We start from the raw sequence: 21,074 nt of genomic DNA, 5'->3' as shown, positions 1-21,074 counted from the left end.
TCGGCATCGGACAGCGCGTAGGCTGTGCGCAGGCGTAAAGAGGGGATGCTGCCGGCAGTTCGCCGTGTGGCTATTGGGCGCAGGCGTGTCGCCATGTTGCTGTCAGCGCCACGACTCGGGGCTGCATTTTATCGGGAGGTGGGTCTTGAGCGCGCAGTGTAGCTCTCGGGATGGAATACAAGGAACCCGACGTGACGGCCCAGTGCCCGGCAGACACGCACCGCAGCTCGGCGGGGATGTAACCCATAGGCGGCGGAGAAATGACGGCGCCAGAACGGTGGACTTCGGCCCAGTTTCTCGGCATCGGCCTGGTCCTCGGCACCGGTGAGCGGGGGCCCGGGAACTGACGGGGCGAAAACAGCCCGGAGGTCAGGTTTGGGGACCGGCTGTTCTGCGTTGGAGGACGCGTTGGACCCAGACTCTTCTCTGATGCTAATGTGTACAGTGACGGACCCGTCCCCACCAGTACTGTACCCCAGTGTAATACAGTGACGGACCTGTCCCCACCAGTACTGTACCCCAGTGTTATACAGTGACGGACCTGTCCCCACCAGTACTGTACCCCAGTGTTATACAGTGACGGACCCGTCCCCACCAGTACTGTACCCCAGTGTTATACAGTGACGGACCCGTCCCCACCAGTACTGTACCCCAGTGTAATACAGTGACGGACCCGTCCCCACCAGTACTGTACCCCAGTGTTATACAGTGACGGACCCGTCCCCACCAGTACTGTACCCCAGTGTAATACAGTGACGGACCCGTCCCCACCAGTACTGTACCCCAGTGTTATACAGTGACGGACCCGTCCCCACCAGTACTGTACCCCAGTGTTATACAGTGACGGACCCGTCCCCACCAGTACTGTACCCCAGTGTTATACAGTGACGGACCCGTCCCCACCAGTACTGTACCCCAGTGTTATACAGTGACGGACCCGTCCCCACCAGTACTGTACCCCAGTGTTAAACAGTGACGGACCCGTCCCCACCAGTACTGTACCCCAGTGTAATACAGTGACGGACCCGTCCCCACCAGTACTGTACCCCAGTGTTATACAGTGACGGACCCGTCCCCACCAATACTGTACCCCAGTGTAATACAGTGACGGACCTGTCCCCACCAGTACTGTACCCCAGTGTTATACAGTGACGGACCCGTCCCCACCAGTACTGTACCTCAGTGTTATACAGTGACGGACCTGTCCCCACCAGTACTGTACCCCAGTGTTATACAGTGACGGACCCGTCCCCACCAGTACTGTACCCCAGTGTAATACAGTGACGGACCCGTCCCCACCAGTACTGTACCCCAGTGTTATACAGTGACGGACCCGTCCCCACCAGTACTGTACCCCAGTGTAATACAGTGACGGACCCGTCCCCACCAGTACTGTACCCCAGTGTTATACAGTGACGGACCCGTCCCCACCAGTACTGTACCCCAGTGTAATACAGTGACGGACCCGTCCCCACCAGTACTGTACCCCAGTGTTATACAGTGACGGACCCGTCCCCACCAGTACTGTACCCCAGTGTTATACAGTGACGGACCCGTCCCCACCAGTACTGTACCCCAGTGTTAAACAGTGACGGACCCGTCCCCACCAGTACTGTACCCCAGTGTAATACAGTGACGGACCCGTCCCCACTAGTACTGTACCCCAGTGTTATACAGTGACGGACCCGTCCCCACCAGTACTGTACCCCAGTGTAATACAGTGACGGACCTGTCCCCACCAGTACTGTACCCCAGTGTTATACAGTGACGGACCTGTCCCCACCAGTACTGTACCCCAGTGTTATACAGTGACGGACCCGTCCCCACCAGTACTGTACCCCAGTGTAATACAGTGACGGACCTGTCCCCACCAGTACTGTACCCCAGTGTTATACAGTGACGGACCCGTCCCCACCAGTACTGTACCCCAGTGTTATACAGTGACGGACCCGTCCCCACCAGTACTGTACCCCAGTGTTAAACAGTGACGGACCCGTCCCCACCAGTACTGTACCCCAGTGTAATACAGTGACGGACCCGTCCCCACCAGTACTGTACCCCAGTGTTATACAGTGACGGACCCGTCCCCACCAGTACTGTACCCCAGTGTTATACAGTGACGGACCTGTCCCCACCAGTACTGTACCCCAGTGTTATACAGTGACGGACCCGTCCCCACCAGTACTGTACCCCAGTGTAATACAGTGACGGACCCGTCCCCACCAGTACTGTACCCCAGTGTTATACAGTGACGGACCCGTCCCCACCAGTACTGTACCCCAGTGTTATACAGTGACGGACCCGTCCCCACCAGTACTGTACCCCAGTGTTAAACAGTGACGGACCCGTCCCCACCAGTACTGTACCCCAGTGTAATACAGTGACGGACCTGTCCCCACCAGTACTGTACCCCAGTGTTATACAGTGACGGACCCGTCCCCACCAGTACTGTACCCCAGTGTAATACAGTGACGGACCTGTCCCCACCAGTACTGTACCCCAGTGTTATACAGTGACGGACCCCTCCCCACCAGTACTGTACCCCAGTGTTATACAGTGACGGACCCGTCCCCACCAGTACTGTACCCCAGTGTTATACAGTGCCGGTCCCGTCCCCACCAGTACTGTACCCCAGTGTTATACAGTGATGGACCCGTCCCCACCAGTACTGTTTCCTAGTATTATACAGTGACGGACCCGTCCCCACTAGTGCTGTACCTCAGTGTTATACAGTGACAGGCCCATCCCCATGGTACTGTGCCCAGTGTTATACAGTGACGGACCCGTCCCCACTAGTATTTACCCTAAAGGGTACCGTACTCCAGTGTTGTACAATGATAGTCCGGTCTCCATCAAAACTGTACCCATATCATACAGACAGACCCGACCCCACTAGTATTTACCCTAGTGTAATACGGTGACAGGCCCATCCCCATGGTACTCTGCCCAGTCTTATACAGTGACAGACCTGTCCACACCAGTACTGTATCCTAGTGTCGTGGCAACTCATCAATAAGTGGTAGGGGATAAAGAGGAAGGGTTATTGAGTTATTGTTTAAGGAGGATGGAACAGCAATGATCTATCAGATATTACTGATGTGTCAACTAATGAGACTATTTGGGTGGAACTGAGGAACAAGAAAGTACTGGCCACTACTCCGTCACGTGACTCCTGGCTTCAGGTGTCTGGATTATTGGGCTCTCTTCCAGGAAAGGTGGGAGTTGTTCCAATGAGACAGTTGCAACTGAATTTAGGGGGGGACAAATATCCTTGAGGGAAGGTTTTCTAGTGCTGGTCCAGTGGATTGAAACTAGATTTGCAGAGGGATGGGGACCAGAGTGCCAGAGCAGATAGAGGAGGGAAAAGATGATGTGAAAATTGCAGGCACCGTTAGAAGTCATCGGGTTGGATGTGGTGGAAATGTTCTCAGGTGCATCTAATTCAGTGCAAGGAGTGTTGTAGGAAAGGCAGAAAAGCTTAGAGCGTGGATTGGTACGTAGAATTATGCCCATTGTGGCTGTAAGTGAAACTTGTTTGCAGGAGGGGCATGAATGTTCTGGCTTCCATTGCTTTAGGCATGATAGAACGGGGGTGGGGGGGTGGAGGAATGAAAGGGGGAAGGAGTGGCATTGCTCGTCAGGAAAAATATCATAGCTGTGCTCAGGTGGGACAAATCAGGAGGGCTCATCTACAGAAGCTAAATGGGTGGAGCTGAGGAACAGGAAAGGTATGACCACACTCATGGTATTATACACTGCCCAATAGTCAACAAGAATTGGAGCAAATCCATAGAGAGATAGCAGACCGCTGCAGGAAACAAGGTTGTGAGAATAGGATATTCTAATTTTGCACATATTGACTGGGATTCCCATCCTGTAAAAGGGCTGGATGGATGGCTTAGAGTTTGTCAAATATGTTCAGGAAAGTTTTCTAAATCAACTATTTCATCATCTTCTAACAGTAAGATATAGTTGATCTTTTTCATAGATATATGGAAAGCATTTCTGTTCTGTAAAAGTTTTAGTTCTAAGCCTCTTTTTTTTTATGATAAGTGAATTGTGACGCTTTTAAGAAGCTCGTGGATAATACCAAACCTGGCAGTAAAGTTGATTGAGAATTTGTTTTTATCTGCAGGATGCTATCATCAACAATTGTTCTAGTGAACCGGTGCTGACTCGAAGGGCTGATGTGGCCTGTTTCTGCTCCGTAAATGGTTATATGGTTATAAGCCTTTAAATTGGATTTAAAATTGGATTGGTTTCAAAAAGAATTTTTAAAGATTGTGTTGGTAGTTGCCAGGAAATGTATAGCCATGGAAATTGGTTACGGATTTTGTATTAGATAGATGGTGAAATACAAAGTTGTATACCTTTGGAAAAGATTTAAAGAATTTAAAGAACAAATATGATAATTTTTTGAAAATTTGGTTTCCATATATGCAAAAGATTGGAGTTATAACTTTATAAGTAATATGTCAATTGGTAGGATTTGGTGCAAACTTTGTTGCTCTCTGGCCTCACCTTGATGTATCTCATTTTATTTTACTTTATTAGATGTTGTATGCATGCTTTATTATTTTTACACACACACTTAGATTTTGATTGTGTTATGTATTACACATTAATGTTTTATTTTACTATATACTTTATATTTAAAAGATATAAGTGTTAGAATAATTAGGTCACAATCTATCCTTAAGATAATATCCAGTATTGTTTCAAAATTAGTTTTTTTTTGTTCATTTCCTTTTTCTTGATTTTTTTTCTTGGGATTTTTCTGTGTGGGAGGGAGCGGGTGAGGGGAGAAAATGATTTTTAAAAAAAAGCATGTATATATAAAATTTTTTGGATCTGTATATAATTTTGTTACATGTGCCAATAAAATAAAATTTGAAAAAACATGGCTTTGTGTGTGGTAGGTTGTGTTTAACCAATCTTACAGAGTTGAGGAGGTTACCAGGAAAGTTGATGAAGGAAAGGCTGTGGATGTTGTCTACATGGACTTTAGTAAGGCCTTTGACAAGGTCCTGCATGAGAGGTTAGTCAGTGAGGTTCAGACATTAGTATTCATGGTGAAGTAATGAACTGAATTTGAGAATGGATGATATGAGAAGCCAGAGAGTAGTTGTGGTTGATTGTTTCTCAGACTGGAGGCCTGTGATTAGTGGTGTGCCTCAGGGAGTGGTGCTGGGACCATTGTTGTTTGTCATCTATATCAATGATCTGGATGATAATGTGGTAAATTGGATCAGGAAGTTTGCAGATGACACTAAGATTGGAGGTGTTGTGGACAGCAAAGAAAGTTCTTAAGCTTGCAAGGGATATGGACCAGCTGGAAAAATGGCAGATGGAATTTAATACAGACAAGTGTGAGGGATTGTATTTTGGAAAGACAAATCAAGAAAGGACATACATGGTAAATGATAGGCCACTTAGGAGTGCGGAAGAACAGAGGAATACATAATTCCCTGAAAATGGCGTTACAGGTGGATAGGGTTGTAAAGAAAGCTTTTGGTATCGTGACCTTCATAAAACAAAGTATTGTGTATAGGAGTTGGGATGTTATGGTAAAGTTGTATAAGACTTGGTGAGGCCAAATTTGGAGCATTGTGTACAGTTTTGGTCACCTAACTACATGAAAGATGTTAATAAGATGGAAAGTGTGCTGAAGAGATTTGTTGCCTGGACTTCAGAACTGAGTTACATGGAAAGGTTAAACAGATTAGGACTTTATTCCATGGAGCATAGAATGAGGGGAGATTTGATAAGGTATTTAAAATTACGAGGGGAATAGACAGAGTAAATGTAGATAGGGTTTTTCACTGGGGTAGGTGAGATACCAACCAGAGAAGATGGTTTAAGAGTGAAAGGGAAAAGGTTTAGGGGGAACATGAGGGGAAACCTCTTCAAACGGAGAGTAGTGGGAGTGTAGAACGAGCTACCAGCTGAAGTGGTGAATACGGGCACAATTTTAACATTTAAGAAGAATTTGGACAGGTACATGAATGGGATCGGTATGGACTGGGTGCAGGTCCATGGGACTAACAAAAAAAAAGTTTGGGACAGACTAGAAGGGCTGAAGGGGAATCTTTTTGTATTGTAATGTTCTATAAGGATGTGGAAGCTTTGGAGAGAGTGCAGAGGACAGTTAACAGGATGTTGCCTGGATTGGAGTATGTGCCTTCTGAGGTAAGATTAACAGATCTAAGGCTTTTCTCTTTGGAGTAAGGATGAGAGGTGACTTAATAAAGGACTACAAAATTATGAGAGACAATGATACAACTGTACAGGGGGTACTGGTGAGGCTGCATCTGGAGTTCTGTTTGTAAGTCTGCAGAAGAGATTCACCAGGTTGATTCTGAAAATAAGAGGGTTTGTTTTTGAAGAGAGATTGAGTAGCCTGGAACTGTACTTTTTTGGGTTTAGAAGGAAGAGGGAGGATCTTTTAGTAACTTATAACATTCTGAAAGGAATAGATAAAGTAGAAGCAGGTGAGACTAAAACTAGGGGACATAGACTTGAGATGAGGAAGAATTGTTTTCCCAGAGAATAGCGAATCTATGGAATTCTTTGCTCAATGAAGCATTTGATGACTTCATTAAATGTGCAAGACATATAAATATATTTTTGCATAATAAGGGAATTAGGGGCTGAGTCCATTGCCAAATCAGCCATGATCCAATTGGATGTTAGACAGACTCAATGGGCCACATGGCTGATTCGTGGTCCTAGTTGTTCTTTTGAGTTATACAAGTTGAAGGTAATATCTTAGAGAATAAGAGGAAGATGCTGGAACTGAGAAACAAAAACAAAAAATCTGAAAATACTCAGCAAGTTAGGTTACCAATGCTGTAGGAAATCCAGAAAGATCCACAGATATTGCCTTAATTTGCTTGCGTTTCTGGGGAACTGGCACAGAAGAGGACGTGAGGCCAACAAATCATATTGAATAGTCAGGTAGGCTGGAGGTGCCTGTTTTTTTGTGTTAAACAGAGTTCCTGTCAGTTGGTCCCATGGCCATTACTGAGAAACTGGCAGCTGGTTGCTTCCACATCTTTTTCTTATCAATGTGACCATCAAAGTCCCTCACTGACTGGTTTGAGATTCCTGAGGTATTAATAGATGCTGCAAATAGATCTTTTGCATCATTTGTTTATAAATTGAGCACTTGGTACATTGGATGGCATAGTTAGCATAGCAATGAACACAAAACCATAACAGTGCCTGTGACCCAGATTCAAACCTGTCGCAGTTTCTAAGGAGTTTATATGTTCTCTCTGTGTCTGCTTGGGTTTCCTCTAGATGTTCTGGTCTCCTCTCACAATCCAAAGTGTAGGGTTATTAGTTAATTGGACACATGGCTGTATTTAGGCGGCATGAAAGGCTTGTTTAAGTACTATATCTCCAAATTAAAATTACATTTTTTTTGAGTCAAGTGCTTTGGAGGGAAGAAGGCACTGTGTGACTGGTCCTGAGATATCTCATTGATTGAAGACATTCTTTACCAGACCATCATCTCCCTCCTGCTTTGTAGGGGAGGGGAAGTGTGTGGCTGGGTCATACTGTGTGACTGGTGCTGAGATATCTCACTGATTCAAGACAAATTCTTTACCAGATCATCGTGTTCCTGCTGCTTTGGATTTGGTCTGTTTTAATTTTCTCTCACAATTTCTCTCCTTTACTTTACAGCTGGTTCATTCTTCCTTGGAGGAGCAGAATGTTCTGGAATGGGTGAGAGTTCTTTGCTGTGTGCTTAAAAATGTGGCTCATTGATAAGCTGAAGGAGGAAGAAGCCAGAAGATCTTGAAGATAAGTGTTCAGTGTGTGGTGTTTGGTCCTGCTCTGTTGATGTTCATGGTCCAGTCTGCTCACAGTCTGATCCCTTCTCAAGTCATGAAGAAAGGTTTAGAGATGGTGACCAATGGCCATAGAACTCCAGGGTACTACAATGAAGGCAGTGTGGCAGATGTGGTTTACAAGGACTTCATCAACAGGTTTGACAAGGGGCCATATGATAGGGTGATCCAGAGAGTTGGAACATAAGGGATCCAGAATGAGCTGGCAATTAGGGTATAAAATTGGCTTGGGGAAGGGTTATTTCTCAGATTGGGGGTGCTGTCGCCAATGGTGTGCTGCAGGCATCCATGCTTGATCTACTATTGTTCGTCATCTATATGAATGGCTTAGAATGAGTGCAGATGATCTAATCAGTAGTTTTACTGACAGCAGAAAAATTGATGGAGTAAGAGATAGCAAACATCACCCAAAGATACAGTGAGACGGAAATCAGCTGGAAAATTGGGCAGAGTGGTAACAGATAGAACTCAATCTTGATCGCTCCCGGAGTGCATGGGAGAGGTGGTGCATGTTGGCTAATGCACTTTGGCAGGTAAATTCTGGTAGGACAGATAGAGTAAATGCCAGTGTCCTTCAAATGTTGATTTGTGTAAAAACTCAGCTGGTTTCACGGCTATCATGGAACTGGGACCAAGAGTGACTTTATCTGCTCGGCAAGGTTCTCATGTCTTTTAAAATAATGCAGTGGTGATCATGTTCTGTAGTGATTTAGAAAGGGCCAGTGGGATGGCAGAAACCTAGGGAGGGGCTGGAAATATTCATGCTGAAGCTTAGACCAGAACAAGTGTTTGGATCAGTGTTGGAGAGAGGAAATGGGTATGTGCTCATCCAATGGGAGTGTCTGCATCTGACATGCCACAGATAGTGCTTATGGGGTTTGGCCTGTTAGGATCTAGAAGGTAAACTCTACTGTGTCAATGATCGATTCCTGTCTCTGTTTGACTCTTGTCTCAGCTGCCTGTCATGGGAAACTGGAGCCTCACAAAGACCAGCGTGGTGTCATCTACAGCCCTTCCTGGCCCAGCAACTATCCCTCATCCACAAACTGCAGCTGGTACATCCAGGGCAACTACGGCGATCTCATCACCATCAGGTGCTGGCTTTGCTGCCTTTGACTCTTACCTTGTGTTTAGGAAGCTCTATGCAATGTGCCACAAACCACAGAGCTTTGGGCTTGTTCTGTGTCCTTGGGGCTGTGATGAAGGTGGTTACCTGATGTTCCTGATCACTCCTGGAGTTTATGTGGAAGAGTGTGCACATGGGCTCATCTGAGAGACAAGTTTGTGTCAGCTTGTGTATGAATACACATTCCTGGAATATTTTAGGTTTGATGTCTGATCTTAGTGCAAGTGCCTGAGGGAAGGAACCGTGTCTCTCCTAATAGGTTTGAATCTTGCCCACCCTTCGAAGCGATGCAATGAGTGATCCATCATGCGATCTCCTCTGCAGCTGTGGGACTGATGCTCACATGTGAGAAATGAATTATCTCCCTGAGAGGAGATCCTTGGTCACAAGGACTTCAAAATATCCGGCAGTAATCTGCTGTCCTTGCTTGGTCTGAGTGCGTACAACAGGTCCAGAGTATTGAGTGACTGGATGAGTGCAGCTTCACCAATACCTGGTGCTTTCCAGGACAAAGCAGCTTGCTTCATTAGCACCCATCCACTACCCTAAACACTCCTTCCCACATCAGCACACACACTGACTGCAGTGTGATCATCTACAATACACACTGCAGTTATTGGTCAAGGCTACTTCGACTGCACTGCCTCTCCTACCCTGAAGGAGAAAGGCAATGGGTGCAGCAGAACCACCACCACATCTGGCGTCCCTAAACTTGGAAAAATACCACAGCTCCTTCACCACTGCTGTCTCCCAGTGCCTTGGGAGCACCTTCCCTTTCTGTAGTGACTGCATGCAGCAAGTCAAGAAAGCATTTCACCACCCCTTCTCAAGGGCACTGGATCTTAGTCTTGCCAGAACTACCAATGTTGCTGGCAATGAATGTAAAGGCACTGTGTGCATGTGGCATTTCCCACAATGGCATGACACTTTCTTATGTGATTTTCCAGCTTTCAGAATTTTGACCTGGAGAATTCGCACAAGTGCACAGTGGACTGGCTAATGATTGGACCAGCTGCAGACCGGGAGGAGCACAGAATGTGTGGCTCATACATTCCCCAGCCCTTCATCTCCACCCGGGATCACGCCTGGATCTTCTTCCACTCTGATCGCTCTAGCTCAGGGCTCTCGCGTGGATTCCGGCTGTCCTACATCCGAGGTACCTGAAGTTATCCTACCACTGGGAGAGGGTTGTGAAGGAGAACTGAAACATTGATATCACAAAAAAGGTATATTGGAGTCTGCCAGACATAATGGTGGATAAATCCCTGGGCATAACTGAGTATATTTTCTTGGATATTGTAGGATGTTCAAGAAGTTTGCTGGTGCCCTGGCAGAAATTTTTGTATCATTGATAACTATGGTGAAGTACAGTACTGGAGGGAGGCCAATGTGGTGTCTTTATTTAAGAAGGGCTCAAGCCATGGAAACACAGGCTAGGGAGTCTGACCTCCCCGATGTGAAGGTTACTGCAGGAGATTGTGAGGGACATTTGAAAAGGCAAAACGGCTTTGGGATAGCCACATGACCCTGAGAGTGGGAAATTGTGGTTCACGATGAAATTGAGTTTTTGGAAGAGGTGTCCAAGATGAGTGATGAATACAGAGTGGCTAACAATGTCTAAGTGGACTTTAGCAAGGCCTTTGACAAGGTGCCTCAAAGTAGACTGGTCCAGAGGGTTGAATCACCTGAAGTATAGGATCCAGGGTAAGGTAGCTAATGAGAATCAACATTAATTTGGTGGAAGGAGGCAGAGGGCATTAGTGGAGCGATGTTATTTCAGACTGGAGGTCCCTGATGTGCCACAGGGACTGATGCTGGGTCCACTGATGTAGTCCTTTTATTAATGATTTGGATGAGATCTAGGCAACTAGATAGTGGTCCAGTAAAGAAGGTTGTCTGAGGTTACAGTGGGAACTAGATTTGGGAATATAGGCAGAGAAGTGGCAGATGATCTGGTAAGTTAAATTGCATACAGTAAATGGTAGGGCCCTGGGGAGTGTTGTAGAACAGAAAGACCTAGGAGATATTTCCACGAGGTGGTGGATACGTGGACCGAGCTGCCAAAAGAAATGACAGAGGTGGGAACAATTACAGCAGATTAATGGGTAGGAAAAATGTTGAGGGATAGGGCCAAATATAGACAAACAGCCAATCTTCTTGGTCAGCATTGACAAGTTGGGCCGCAAAGCCTATCTCCATGCTGAACAACTATTATTCCTCCGACAGTCGCCCAGTGGGACATGTGAAGAGGGCTCAGTTGTACAGGGCAAATGAAGCACTGAGCCTTGCCTTGAGCATTGGCATTTCCACTCTGTCCAGATCAGCACTGTATCTCCTGGTTAACCAGTTACATTTTTATACAATACTGACTGCCTTGTGCTTCTTGTGGACACTGCCTGACCTGCTGAGTATCTCCAACACATTGTGGAATGCGTTCAACCCCAGAATCTGCAAGTTTCTTGTTTGCCTCTTATTGCCAAAGGAGCTGTTTTGTTTCGGGAGTGGGGGCTGGGGCTGTAGTGTCATCAAAGGAAATGAAATCCGCCCCTCTCCTTCCCCAATCAGGATCCAGCACTGCCCCAGTTAACGTCAGGCTGGAAGTGAGTAACCCTATCCCTGAGTGGGCACTGCTCTAATATAGGAGGGCAGAGAACCACTGAACATGCATAATGTTTGTGGTAATGCTGGAATATGGAGGTGAGAGAGAGTTTTCACGTTTTGAAAGGTTTGATTGCGGTTACTAGTGATGCTTCATCGAGGTCAGTGTTGGGGCATTTCTTTTCATGTATATTAATGATTTGGATTATGGGTTTGTGGGCAAGTTTGCAGATGAAAGGAAGGTAGGCAGAGGAGCAGGTAGTGTTGAGGAAATAGGCTCCAGAGGAACTTGGACAGATTAGGAGGGTGGGCAGAGAAGTGCCAAACGAAATTTAATGTCAGAAAGTGTGCAGTAATGTACATTGGTCGAAAAAGACTGTTTATAAATGGAGAGAAAATTGAAAATTCCCAGACGCAGAGGGACCTGGAAATCCTTGTGCAGGACACCCGGAAGGTGAACTTGAATGTTGAGTTGGTGGTGAAGAAGACTAATGCAATGTTGGCATTCATTTAAAAAGGAATAGAATACAAGAGCAGTGTCATGATGTTAAGGCTTTATGAGACCTTTTTAAGGCTTTATGAGACCTTTTTAAGGCTTTATGAGACCTTTTTAAGGCTTTATGAGACCTTTTTAAGGCTTTATGAGACCTTTTTAAGGCCTGGAAGTGTATTGTGAGCAGTTTTGGGCTGCTCATTTAATAAAAGATGCGCTGACAAGGGTTCAAAAGAGGTTCACTAGGATAATTCCAGGATTGAAAGGGTTGGTCGTCATATAAGGGCAGGTTTGGCGTCTCTTGACCTTTATTGGCTGGAATTGTAGGAGAATGAGGGCAGATCTCATTGAAAAATTTTGAATGATGAAAGGCATATGATACGATACCTTTATTGTCATTTAAGACCAGACTGTAAAACAGTACACAGTAAAAAATGAGATACCATTCTTCTAAACCATCATGCTACCTACACATCACGAGATTACACAAAAACATCATAGTCAACCCAAGACTATGCCAGTCCTACACCAGATAAAAGAAAAAAAATTAAACGAGACTGAAACGCATATACACAGAGCTGCAGTGAATAAATAAAAGTGCAAACAATACAGTAAAAAATGAAAAACTAGACATTAGTCACAGCAGAGACAAGTTACAAATTCAGACTTATATTTTAAAAAAAGTCTAGTAGCTTGAAGAGAAGAACTGCCACACAGTTCACATGTCCATACGGGTCTGCAAGCTTCGGCACAATAGCGATAGAGAACCAACAACCTCATTGCAGACCCCACCATCTGATGCAGGGCCCCAGTCTCCAAGACGGTACAGCCTCCAGATCCTTCAGGCCAGGCACTTGACACAGCCGCTCCGGGCTCCTCAACACTTCCACTGCAGAATACGCATACCTCTGGATCCTCCCAGCCAGGCACACAATGCGGCACCGCCACATCTCCTCCTCGGCACCGGCAGCAAATGATGTTGAAGTTAGGAGGCCTCATCTCCAAAACAGAGGCCCAATCACCACAGCAGACCAGGCCGCGCAGCCTTGCAGCTTTCTTCTGAAGGTCTGTACCCTTACTTCACGGTTCTCACATTTCCAGAGCTCCACATCTCCACAGCGCTTTACCGTCCAATGTTCATAAATTAAGAATTGTTGCACGGCATATAACTTAACCATTGCAGTAGCATCCGGTCTGGAGAAGGTACTGCTGCACTGCCATCATCCAGAATCCTTTGGAAAGAGTAGATGTAGAAAGGTTGTTTCCCATGTGGGAGAGGACAAGACATAAATTCAGGATTGAAGGGCATCCGCTGAGAACAGATGTAGAGGAATTTCTTCATCCTTTGGGTGATAAATCTGTGGAATTTGTTGTCACGGGGGCTTGTGGAGGCCAGGTTATTGAGTGTATTTAAGGCAGAGATTTTTTTTTGATTTTTTATTTTTCACACCATAAATCACATTAGCCATGATATACACTTTTTCTTTTTCACACATATACAGTGACTTTTTCTCCCCCCCCCTCCCTCCTCCCAAGCCACCCCCCCACCCCCCCCTTCTCATCCATTTTAGGTATACAATCTAGGTTGCATTAAACCAGTCAGACAATGTTGTCATTCAACAAAAATACACCAGAAATTCTACTGAGTCCATTCTTTTCTTTCCTTCTCCTTCCATCAACTTAGGTAATGTTTGTCCCCGGTAGGTTTTCGCTATTGTATTTAATGTAAGGCTCCCATATTTGTTCGAATATTTCAATATTATTTCTTAAACTATATGTTATTTTTTCTAATGGAATACATTTATTCATTTCTATATACCATTGTTGTATTTTCAAATTATCTTCCAATTTCCAGGTTGACGTAATACATTTTTTTGCTACGGCTAGGGCTATCTTAACAAATCTTTTTTGTGCATCCTCCAAATCAATTCCAAATTCTTTGTTTTTTATGTTACTTAGGAGAAAGATCTCTGGATTCTTTGGTATATTGTTTTCTGTTATTTTATTTAATATCTGATTGAGATCATCCCAAAATTTTTCTACTCTCTCACATGTCCAGATTGCATGAATTGTTGTTCCCATTTCTTTTTTACATCGAAAACATCTATCAGATACTGTTGGGTCCCATTTATTTAACTTTTGCGGTGTAATGTATAGTCTGTGTAACCAATTATATTGTATCATACGTAGCCTCGTATTTATTGTATTTCTCATCGTTCCAGAACATAATTTCTCCCATGTTTCCTTTTTTATCTTTATATTTAAATCTTGTTCCCATTTTTGTTTAGTTTTACCATTTGTTTCCTCATTCTCCTTTTCTTGCAGTTTAATATACATATTTGTTATAAATCTTTTGATTAACATTGTATCTGTAATCACATATTCAAGGTTACTTGTATTTAAGGCAGAGATTGATAGGTTCTTGATTAGTCAGGGCATCAAATGGGGAGAAGGCTGGGCAGTGGGGCAGACTCGAAGGGTTGAACGGCCTATTTCTGCTCCGATGTCTTATGGTCTTGTAATGTGGTCAGTGAGGCTTCCTCTGCACAGACTGAAATGGGAAAGGATGGAGGCAGATGGGAATTGTTGTTCCCCAAGAATATGGAAGCTGCGGGCAGGATAGGGACAAGACCACTGCTGTGTCTGGTGCTTGATAATTCACTTCTGTTGCCACAGGCAGATTGGGTCGGGACCGCTGCGCTGCGGACGAGTTCCTCTGCAGGAATGGGAAGTGCATCGTGGGTGCCTGGAGGTGCAATCAGATGGACGAATGCGGCGACAACTCTGACGAAGACAAATGCCCTCTGTCCACGACAGTGTTGGCCCCCAGCAGCTGCCCAGCCGGCATGTTGCGGTGCAGAGGGCAGCAGAAGCTGCGGTGCCTCCCCATCGGGCTGCAGTGTGATAGCAGCAGGGACTGTGACCGGGGTACAGGCGAGGAGCGCTGCCCGGACATCAGCTGCGGCAAGAAGCTTGGAAACTTCTATGGCTCCTTTGCGTCTCCTGACTTCGGCCGTCGGCGGCGGGACCGGGCGGCAATGGACTGCACCTGGCTGGTGGACACGCAGGACAGCCGGCACGTTGTGCTGCAGCTGGCACTGCAGCTAGCCTACAGTGACTGGGTGCGAGTGTACGATGGTGCTGGTGCTGACCCGAGCAAACTGCTGGGGTCAGCCACCTTCCGCAACAACCGACGGCCATTGATGATGGAGTCATCAGGGGGGCAACTGACAGTGAGCTACCACACCGAGGCAGGCAGTGTGGGCCGTGGCTTCAATGCCACCTACCAGGTGAAGGGTTACTGCCTCCCACAGGAGCACCCTTGTGGTAACGAGGGTGGGTGCTATGCCGACTCGGAGCGCTGTGATGGCTGGTGGCAGTGCCCTGACGGCAAGGACGAGGAAGGCTGTGGTCGCTGCCAGAAGGACGAGTACCCGTGTGATGGCAGCAGCGGGATGTGCTACCCACTCAATGGCCGCTGCAACAACCGCAAGAACTGCCCAAGCGGCAGCGATGAGTACAACTGCTTCAGCTGCCAGCCCGGCAACTTCCACTGTGACACTAAGACCTGCGTGTTTGAGGAGTGGCGGTGCGACGGCCAGGAGGACTGCCCGGACGGCAGCGACGAGCACCAGTGCCTGGTTGCGGTGCCGAGGAAGGTCATCACGGCCGCCCTCATCGGCAGCCTGGTCTGTGGGCTGCTGCTCGTCATTGCCCTGGGCTGCGCCTTCAAGCTCTACTCACTGCGCAGCCGTGAGTACAGGTACGAGCTCGAGTGTGCATACTACTGACCTCCCCGACTCAGTGCGTGCTGCCGTCCCACTGAACCCCCCTGACAGTACACGTCCCCATCTCGCTGACCTCCCCTTCCAACCCCCCCTCCCCATTCATGCATGTCCTGATTCAGTCTTGACCCGAAACTCCAAAGTCCTTCCCTCCAGAGATGTTGCTCCATGTGATGACTTACTCCAGTAGTTTTTGTTACACAGCCAATGACTGCATCCCCCACCTCCTCACCCCACCACCCTCACCCTGCCTCTGTTCTGTTTGGAATAGGAGATATAGCAGTTCTGTACTGACACCAGGCTGGGTTTAAGGACCAGTCCCTATGCCCAGAGAAGGTTGGGGCCACACAAAAGCCGTAGCAATGAACGCTCCCCCCTTCTGGGCTAGGGTTAATGCTGACCAGATGTATGGTAACCCACCACCATAGCCTGCATCTATGCCACCGCTTTTTCAATGTTCCTGCCTTTCCCATCGGTTCCCCTCACTCACATGACCATGTTTTTTTTAAATTTTTTTTTTCACACCATAAATCACATTAGTCATGATATACACTATTTCTTTTTCACACATATACAGTGACTTTTTCTCCCCCCCCCCTTTCCTCCCAAACCACCCCCCCATCCCCCCCTCTCATCCATTTTAGGTATACAATCTAGGTTGCATTAAGCCAGTCAGACAATGTTGTCATTCCACAAAATTACACCAGAAATTCTACTGAGTCCATTCTTTTCTTTCCTTCTCCTTCCATCAACTTAGGTAATGTTTGTCCCCGGTAGGTTTTCGCTATTGTATTTAATGTAAGGCTCCTATACTTGTTCGAATATTTCAATATTATTTCTTAACCTATATGTTATTTTTTCTAATGGAATACATTTATTCATTTAAATTTAGTAGTTTCTTCCTTTTAATTTGGTTAGTATTCCATTAATATTTAAAGACATATAGTTCAGCGTAGCCCTTTTATATTTTGTTTATCTTCTCTTTCCGTTTTTTCATCATTACCTTTCCTCCTTTTCCATTTGTTTTCTTATTTTCAACTCTTTATAAGACAACATTCCTGCAACATCCAACATTTTCCTTATTCTCCTATTTCTATCTTATTTATCCCCAATCTCCCCTTCACCTCCTGAGTTGTCCTTTATCCCTTGTCGGACAACCACATCTCCCCTCTCCATTTGGATTTGCGAATCCACTCGCAAGCGTCAACTGATTTTGCAGTGACCACTATTTCCCCCCACCCCGCCTCCCCCAGAAAAGATTTCACTTTTCATATGTCACAAAGGTCACTCTTTTAATTCCCTCCTTATTCTCTCTATTCCATTACCTTCCCTTATTAATTCTTGTCTATACTATCTATATTTTCCTCTAAGTACAGATACATTCATGTATGCTCATTGTCTCTATTCACTCTTATACCTCTTTACCCGCATACATATCAATCGTGATCATTTTTACTCTCATTACCCGTCTTCATCCCTCAGTCTATTTTTGACTCACATGACCATGTTAACGAAGAGTTACCTTTCCATGTTGTTGCCTTGATGTTTCAGGGCATTTGATACCCCAATGACTCGCCTGGAGGCCGACTTTGTGCAGCGGGAGGCTCCCCCATCCTACGGGCAGCTCATTGCTCAGGGACTCATCCCACCTGTTGATGATTTTCCAGTCTATAACCCAGCTCAGGTAGGCCCACCCTACACTCCTTGCTAGTGAGATGACCAGAGTGGGGTCAGGTCTGTCCCTGCCACAGCATGGATTAGTTATAGACCTCCCGTAGCAGGCTATCTAACGAGAGGAGGAAGGGTGAGGGTGGGATCAGAAGGGGGGGGGGCATGTTGAGGGCCTGAGGGATCACAGATAGAGGTTGATATCTGGAACTCGCTGCCAGAGGTGGTGATGGAATCAGATCCAGTGGCTAAGAAATTTAAACACTGTTCAAAGTAGAGAAAGGAAGTATTCTATGATCAAATAGAAATAATTGTTGTAGGTGAGGGAAAATGTGAGATGTGACAGTGTGGGTGAAGGGAGGAGCGCAGGGGGATATGTGGGAAGGGTGTGGGTGAAAGGAGGAGTGTGAGAGAGAGGAGGGGGGGATATATGGGTGAGGACAGTGAGGAAGGGGTGGATGCGGGTGTGGGCAGGGTGAGGATGCAGGAAGAGTGTTGGAGGAGTGAGTGAGGGAGGGAGGGATGGGGTGGTGGGGTACGGGTAAGGGGGAGGGGTGAGTGATCTGTGGCACTGACAGTCCTGCTCTGTCCGATTCCAGGCCTCCATGCTCCAAAATCTCCGCAGTGCTGTCAGACGCCAAATCCGCCGACATTCCATGCGCAGGGTGACAGCTGGGGGGCGGCTTGCCAGGGTTTGGAGCAGGTTCTTCCGCAGACCCAGGAGCTGGGGTCTTATTCCCCTGCTTACTCCCAGCTCAGCTGCCTCCTCCTCCAGGCCCGGTGCTGACAGGGTGCCAAGTTGCAGAGTGGAGGCCAGCAGCTGGAGCCGACGTCGAGCTGGAGCAGAGGCCGAGTCCGACTCGGAGACCGAGAGTCAGGGGGCTACAGGGATCAGCTCCCCTGCCCGGACCCAAGAGAACCTGGGGCCAAAGTCATCCTCGTCACCTGGGGCAGCTGGCCTGACAGAGTATCTGCCGCCGCACCTCCACTCTTCCAGCTCTGAGGAATCGTACAGTGGAGACTTGGACTTCTCACTCGAGCAGCATCTGGCTGATGTGGGCAGCCATGATACAGTGTATGGTAACCTGGAGCAGGGCTCTGGTAACCAGCAGCGTCTCAGTGTCCGGCCTGGGCGCGCCACTGTCCTGAGCCTGGCCTCTGTGCGTTTAACCGTGTTGGAGGTTTGTTATACACCCCAGTCCCATTGTCAGTGTGACCCAGGGCAGCTCAGCTCGGTGCCAGCTCCTCCTATGCACAGGAGTCCAGACTGTGTGGCAGAGAGACCCCCATCTCACCACAAACCTACCTCAGAAACCCCCATTCCTGAGCCTACCTTCCACAATCCGTTCCGAGCACCAAACACCCCAGGCCAGGACCACTGAGAAACGGTGAATTCTTTCTGATGTATTAATGTTAGGGTACCTGTATTTTTAAAAAAACATTTATTTAATTCTCCAAAAAAAGTGAATACGTCTCTGTGCTGCTTTAAACGGATGTAAGAGGAACTTGGCAGGTAAGACTTGTCCAAAACAGTTCCATGTTCAATTTTCTTAAATCGATGTCATGTGCACATTTGGTGTCAGCAGTACATAATCAGGCTGGAAAGGTGCTGTGTGTAACTCGAGGCATGATGGGACGTGGAGCAGGAAAATGTGTAAACACGCTAGCCCTGGTGCTATGCTGTGTGGCGTCCTCTGGCACTTTGTAATGGGTAGGTTGGATCCAGGTTCCATGTGGACAGACTGTTCTGTCTGGTTTGTTATCAGTCTTTCCACAACGCTCTGCACTTATCACAGCATCTCTCTCTGGTGTTCCCACACTGTATATCCTCTCTCTGTCCCTCTGTGCATCTTTGTGGGTTCATTTTCCATTTTACCCACAATTGCACGCTCAGTGACCCTGTGTGGGGATTGTGTTGGCAGAAAACACATGGGACCAAGCCAGAACAGGTCACCTTGCTCTACAAGGAAGGCGAGTTAACTCGGATTCTGCTTCTGATGACGCAGAGAGGTTGGCTTCCTGATACAGTACTGGTGGGGCTGGGTCTGTTACAAGATCAAACAGGAATAAATCTAGCCTTTGAGATAGTTTTCATTGACTGGTAGTGATTCCAATCTAGTCACAAGTACTCTATTAATGGTGACACGGTTGCTATTTTGAATTTAAAACATACCAAAAATTTCAATCTGTCATTAAGGGACAGGAAGAATAAATGTTTAATCATTTCAACCACAACTGTGGGATTTCTGCCTGGAATTGGGGTTGCTTGTGATAGGATTCGGGGACAGCAGCATACAACGAGCTCAGAGGCATGAGTATCTGCTATACCAAGTATCCCCTTCAATGAAACTAGTTGCCTGTGGGTGTGGTCTGGTCGATGGACTTTAAGGTTAAAGATCTAGAAGTCCTTACTGCTCAACTCGTGGGCCAGGGCCAAAATCGGCTCCTGCTTGTGTAAGGAGAGGGGATGTAGAATGGAGAAGTATCAGGATATGGAGGCATGGAATCCAAGGCCCGAGGGAGCTGGGGCAAAAGGGGCAGCCAGGTGGTTCATAACATGCAGTGCCAATGCTGGGGCAAAGGGACATCCAGTTGGTGACCCGCTGCGTTGCAGTTGTTCATAGAATCATTCCTATACAAGGAGGCCACTTAGTCCATTGAATCTCTAGTGCCCCTAAGAGAGCATTAATTCTACCCCATTCTCCGCTCAGAGAGAAGGTCCGCTGCTCCAACAGGGAGAGCTTTGCCCAAGCCTCACCTCATTCTCGTATGTTTGCCCAAAGCTGTAAAAGCAGGGTCCTGGTCTGAGAGCGGCATCTATGCCTTTAGGAGAAGCAATCACTGGATTGCTTTCATGTCTAACTCGCAGCTAAACTTCTTCGTCTCTATACTTACTGATAAATCTCGGCTCTTCCCACTCTGTCACATTCTCCAAGATTGCCGACCACATCTGGAGCAGTTCCTCCGTCCTTACCTCAGTGGGGAAATAAAACACAAGCTACCAGAAGACAGGCAACATCTGTGGAAATAGACGAATTGTCAATGGTGGCTTGATTCAGTGTCTCGACCCGAAACGTCAACCATCCCTCACTGCAAAGTGAAAGACCAACTGCTTTCAACTGCATTTCTTTCGATGCAGGAAAGGCAGACAAAATCAGGGGAAATGGGCTTGGGGATATTCTAATCATAATATAAACATGATGGAGAGAAGGGTAAGTCTAATAGCTTAATGACCTAGGGTACAGATGCTACAGGCACTGTGCAACTCCAGGAAACATTTATGAAGGACAGGTCATGTTTGATTTATTGAGGATGAGTGCAATGGATAGAGGGGAGCAGGTAGATGTGATATACTTAGATTTCCAGAAGTCATTTGATAAGATGCAACACAAATGACTTTTGAACAAGCTAAGGATGTATGGAGTTAGGAATAATACATTAACCTGGAGAGATGATTGGTTAAACAATAGAAGGCAGTGTTGGGATAAATTGGGTTACAGGACTTCGAGTCAATGGATTGGCCAGTGTTCAAGAACTCTGCTGGACAT

At 46.6% G+C, this 21,074-nt stretch overlaps 1 protein-coding gene across 1 annotated transcript; it reads left to right on the top strand.

Moving 5' to 3' along the window:
• Positions 1 to 48: 48 nt before the first annotated feature.
• Positions 49 to 19,620, top strand: lrp3 (low density lipoprotein receptor-related protein 3). Its single transcript, XM_069901935.1, has 7 exons — positions 49 to 324; positions 7,690 to 7,731; positions 8,812 to 8,950; positions 9,930 to 10,138; positions 14,750 to 15,836; positions 17,410 to 17,542; positions 18,126 to 19,620. Exons 1-7 carry the CDS (start codon positions 261 to 263, stop codon positions 18,906 to 18,908), a joined length of 2,457 nt encoding a protein of 818 aa, XP_069758036.1. The 5' UTR covers positions 49 to 260; the 3' UTR covers positions 18,909 to 19,620.
• Positions 19,621 to 21,074: the final 1,454 nt, after the last annotated feature.

This window comes from Narcine bancroftii, chromosome 10 (assembly GCF_036971445.1).
Source record: "Narcine bancroftii isolate sNarBan1 chromosome 10, sNarBan1.hap1, whole genome shotgun sequence".
Taxonomy (NCBI): Eukaryota; Metazoa; Chordata; class Chondrichthyes; order Torpediniformes; family Narcinidae; genus Narcine; species Narcine bancroftii.
The sequence above is the reverse complement of the archived record's forward strand: the minus strand, read 5'-3'. Positions and strand labels throughout refer to the sequence as shown.

Excerpts from the sequence above, each read along its gene's own strand:
- lrp3 (XM_069901935.1), top strand. The coding sequence starts at position 261 with ATGACGGCGCCAGAACGGTGGACTTCGGCCCAGTTTCTCGGCATCGGC. Across the intron at positions 15,837-17,409 it reads CTGCGCAGCCGTGAGTACAG|GGCATTTGATACCCCAATGA; the intron begins GTACGAGCTCGA and ends TTGATGTTTCAG. Across the intron at positions 17,543-18,125 it reads CAGTCTATAACCCAGCTCAG|GCCTCCATGCTCCAAAATCT; the intron begins GTAGGCCCACCC and ends GTCCGATTCCAG.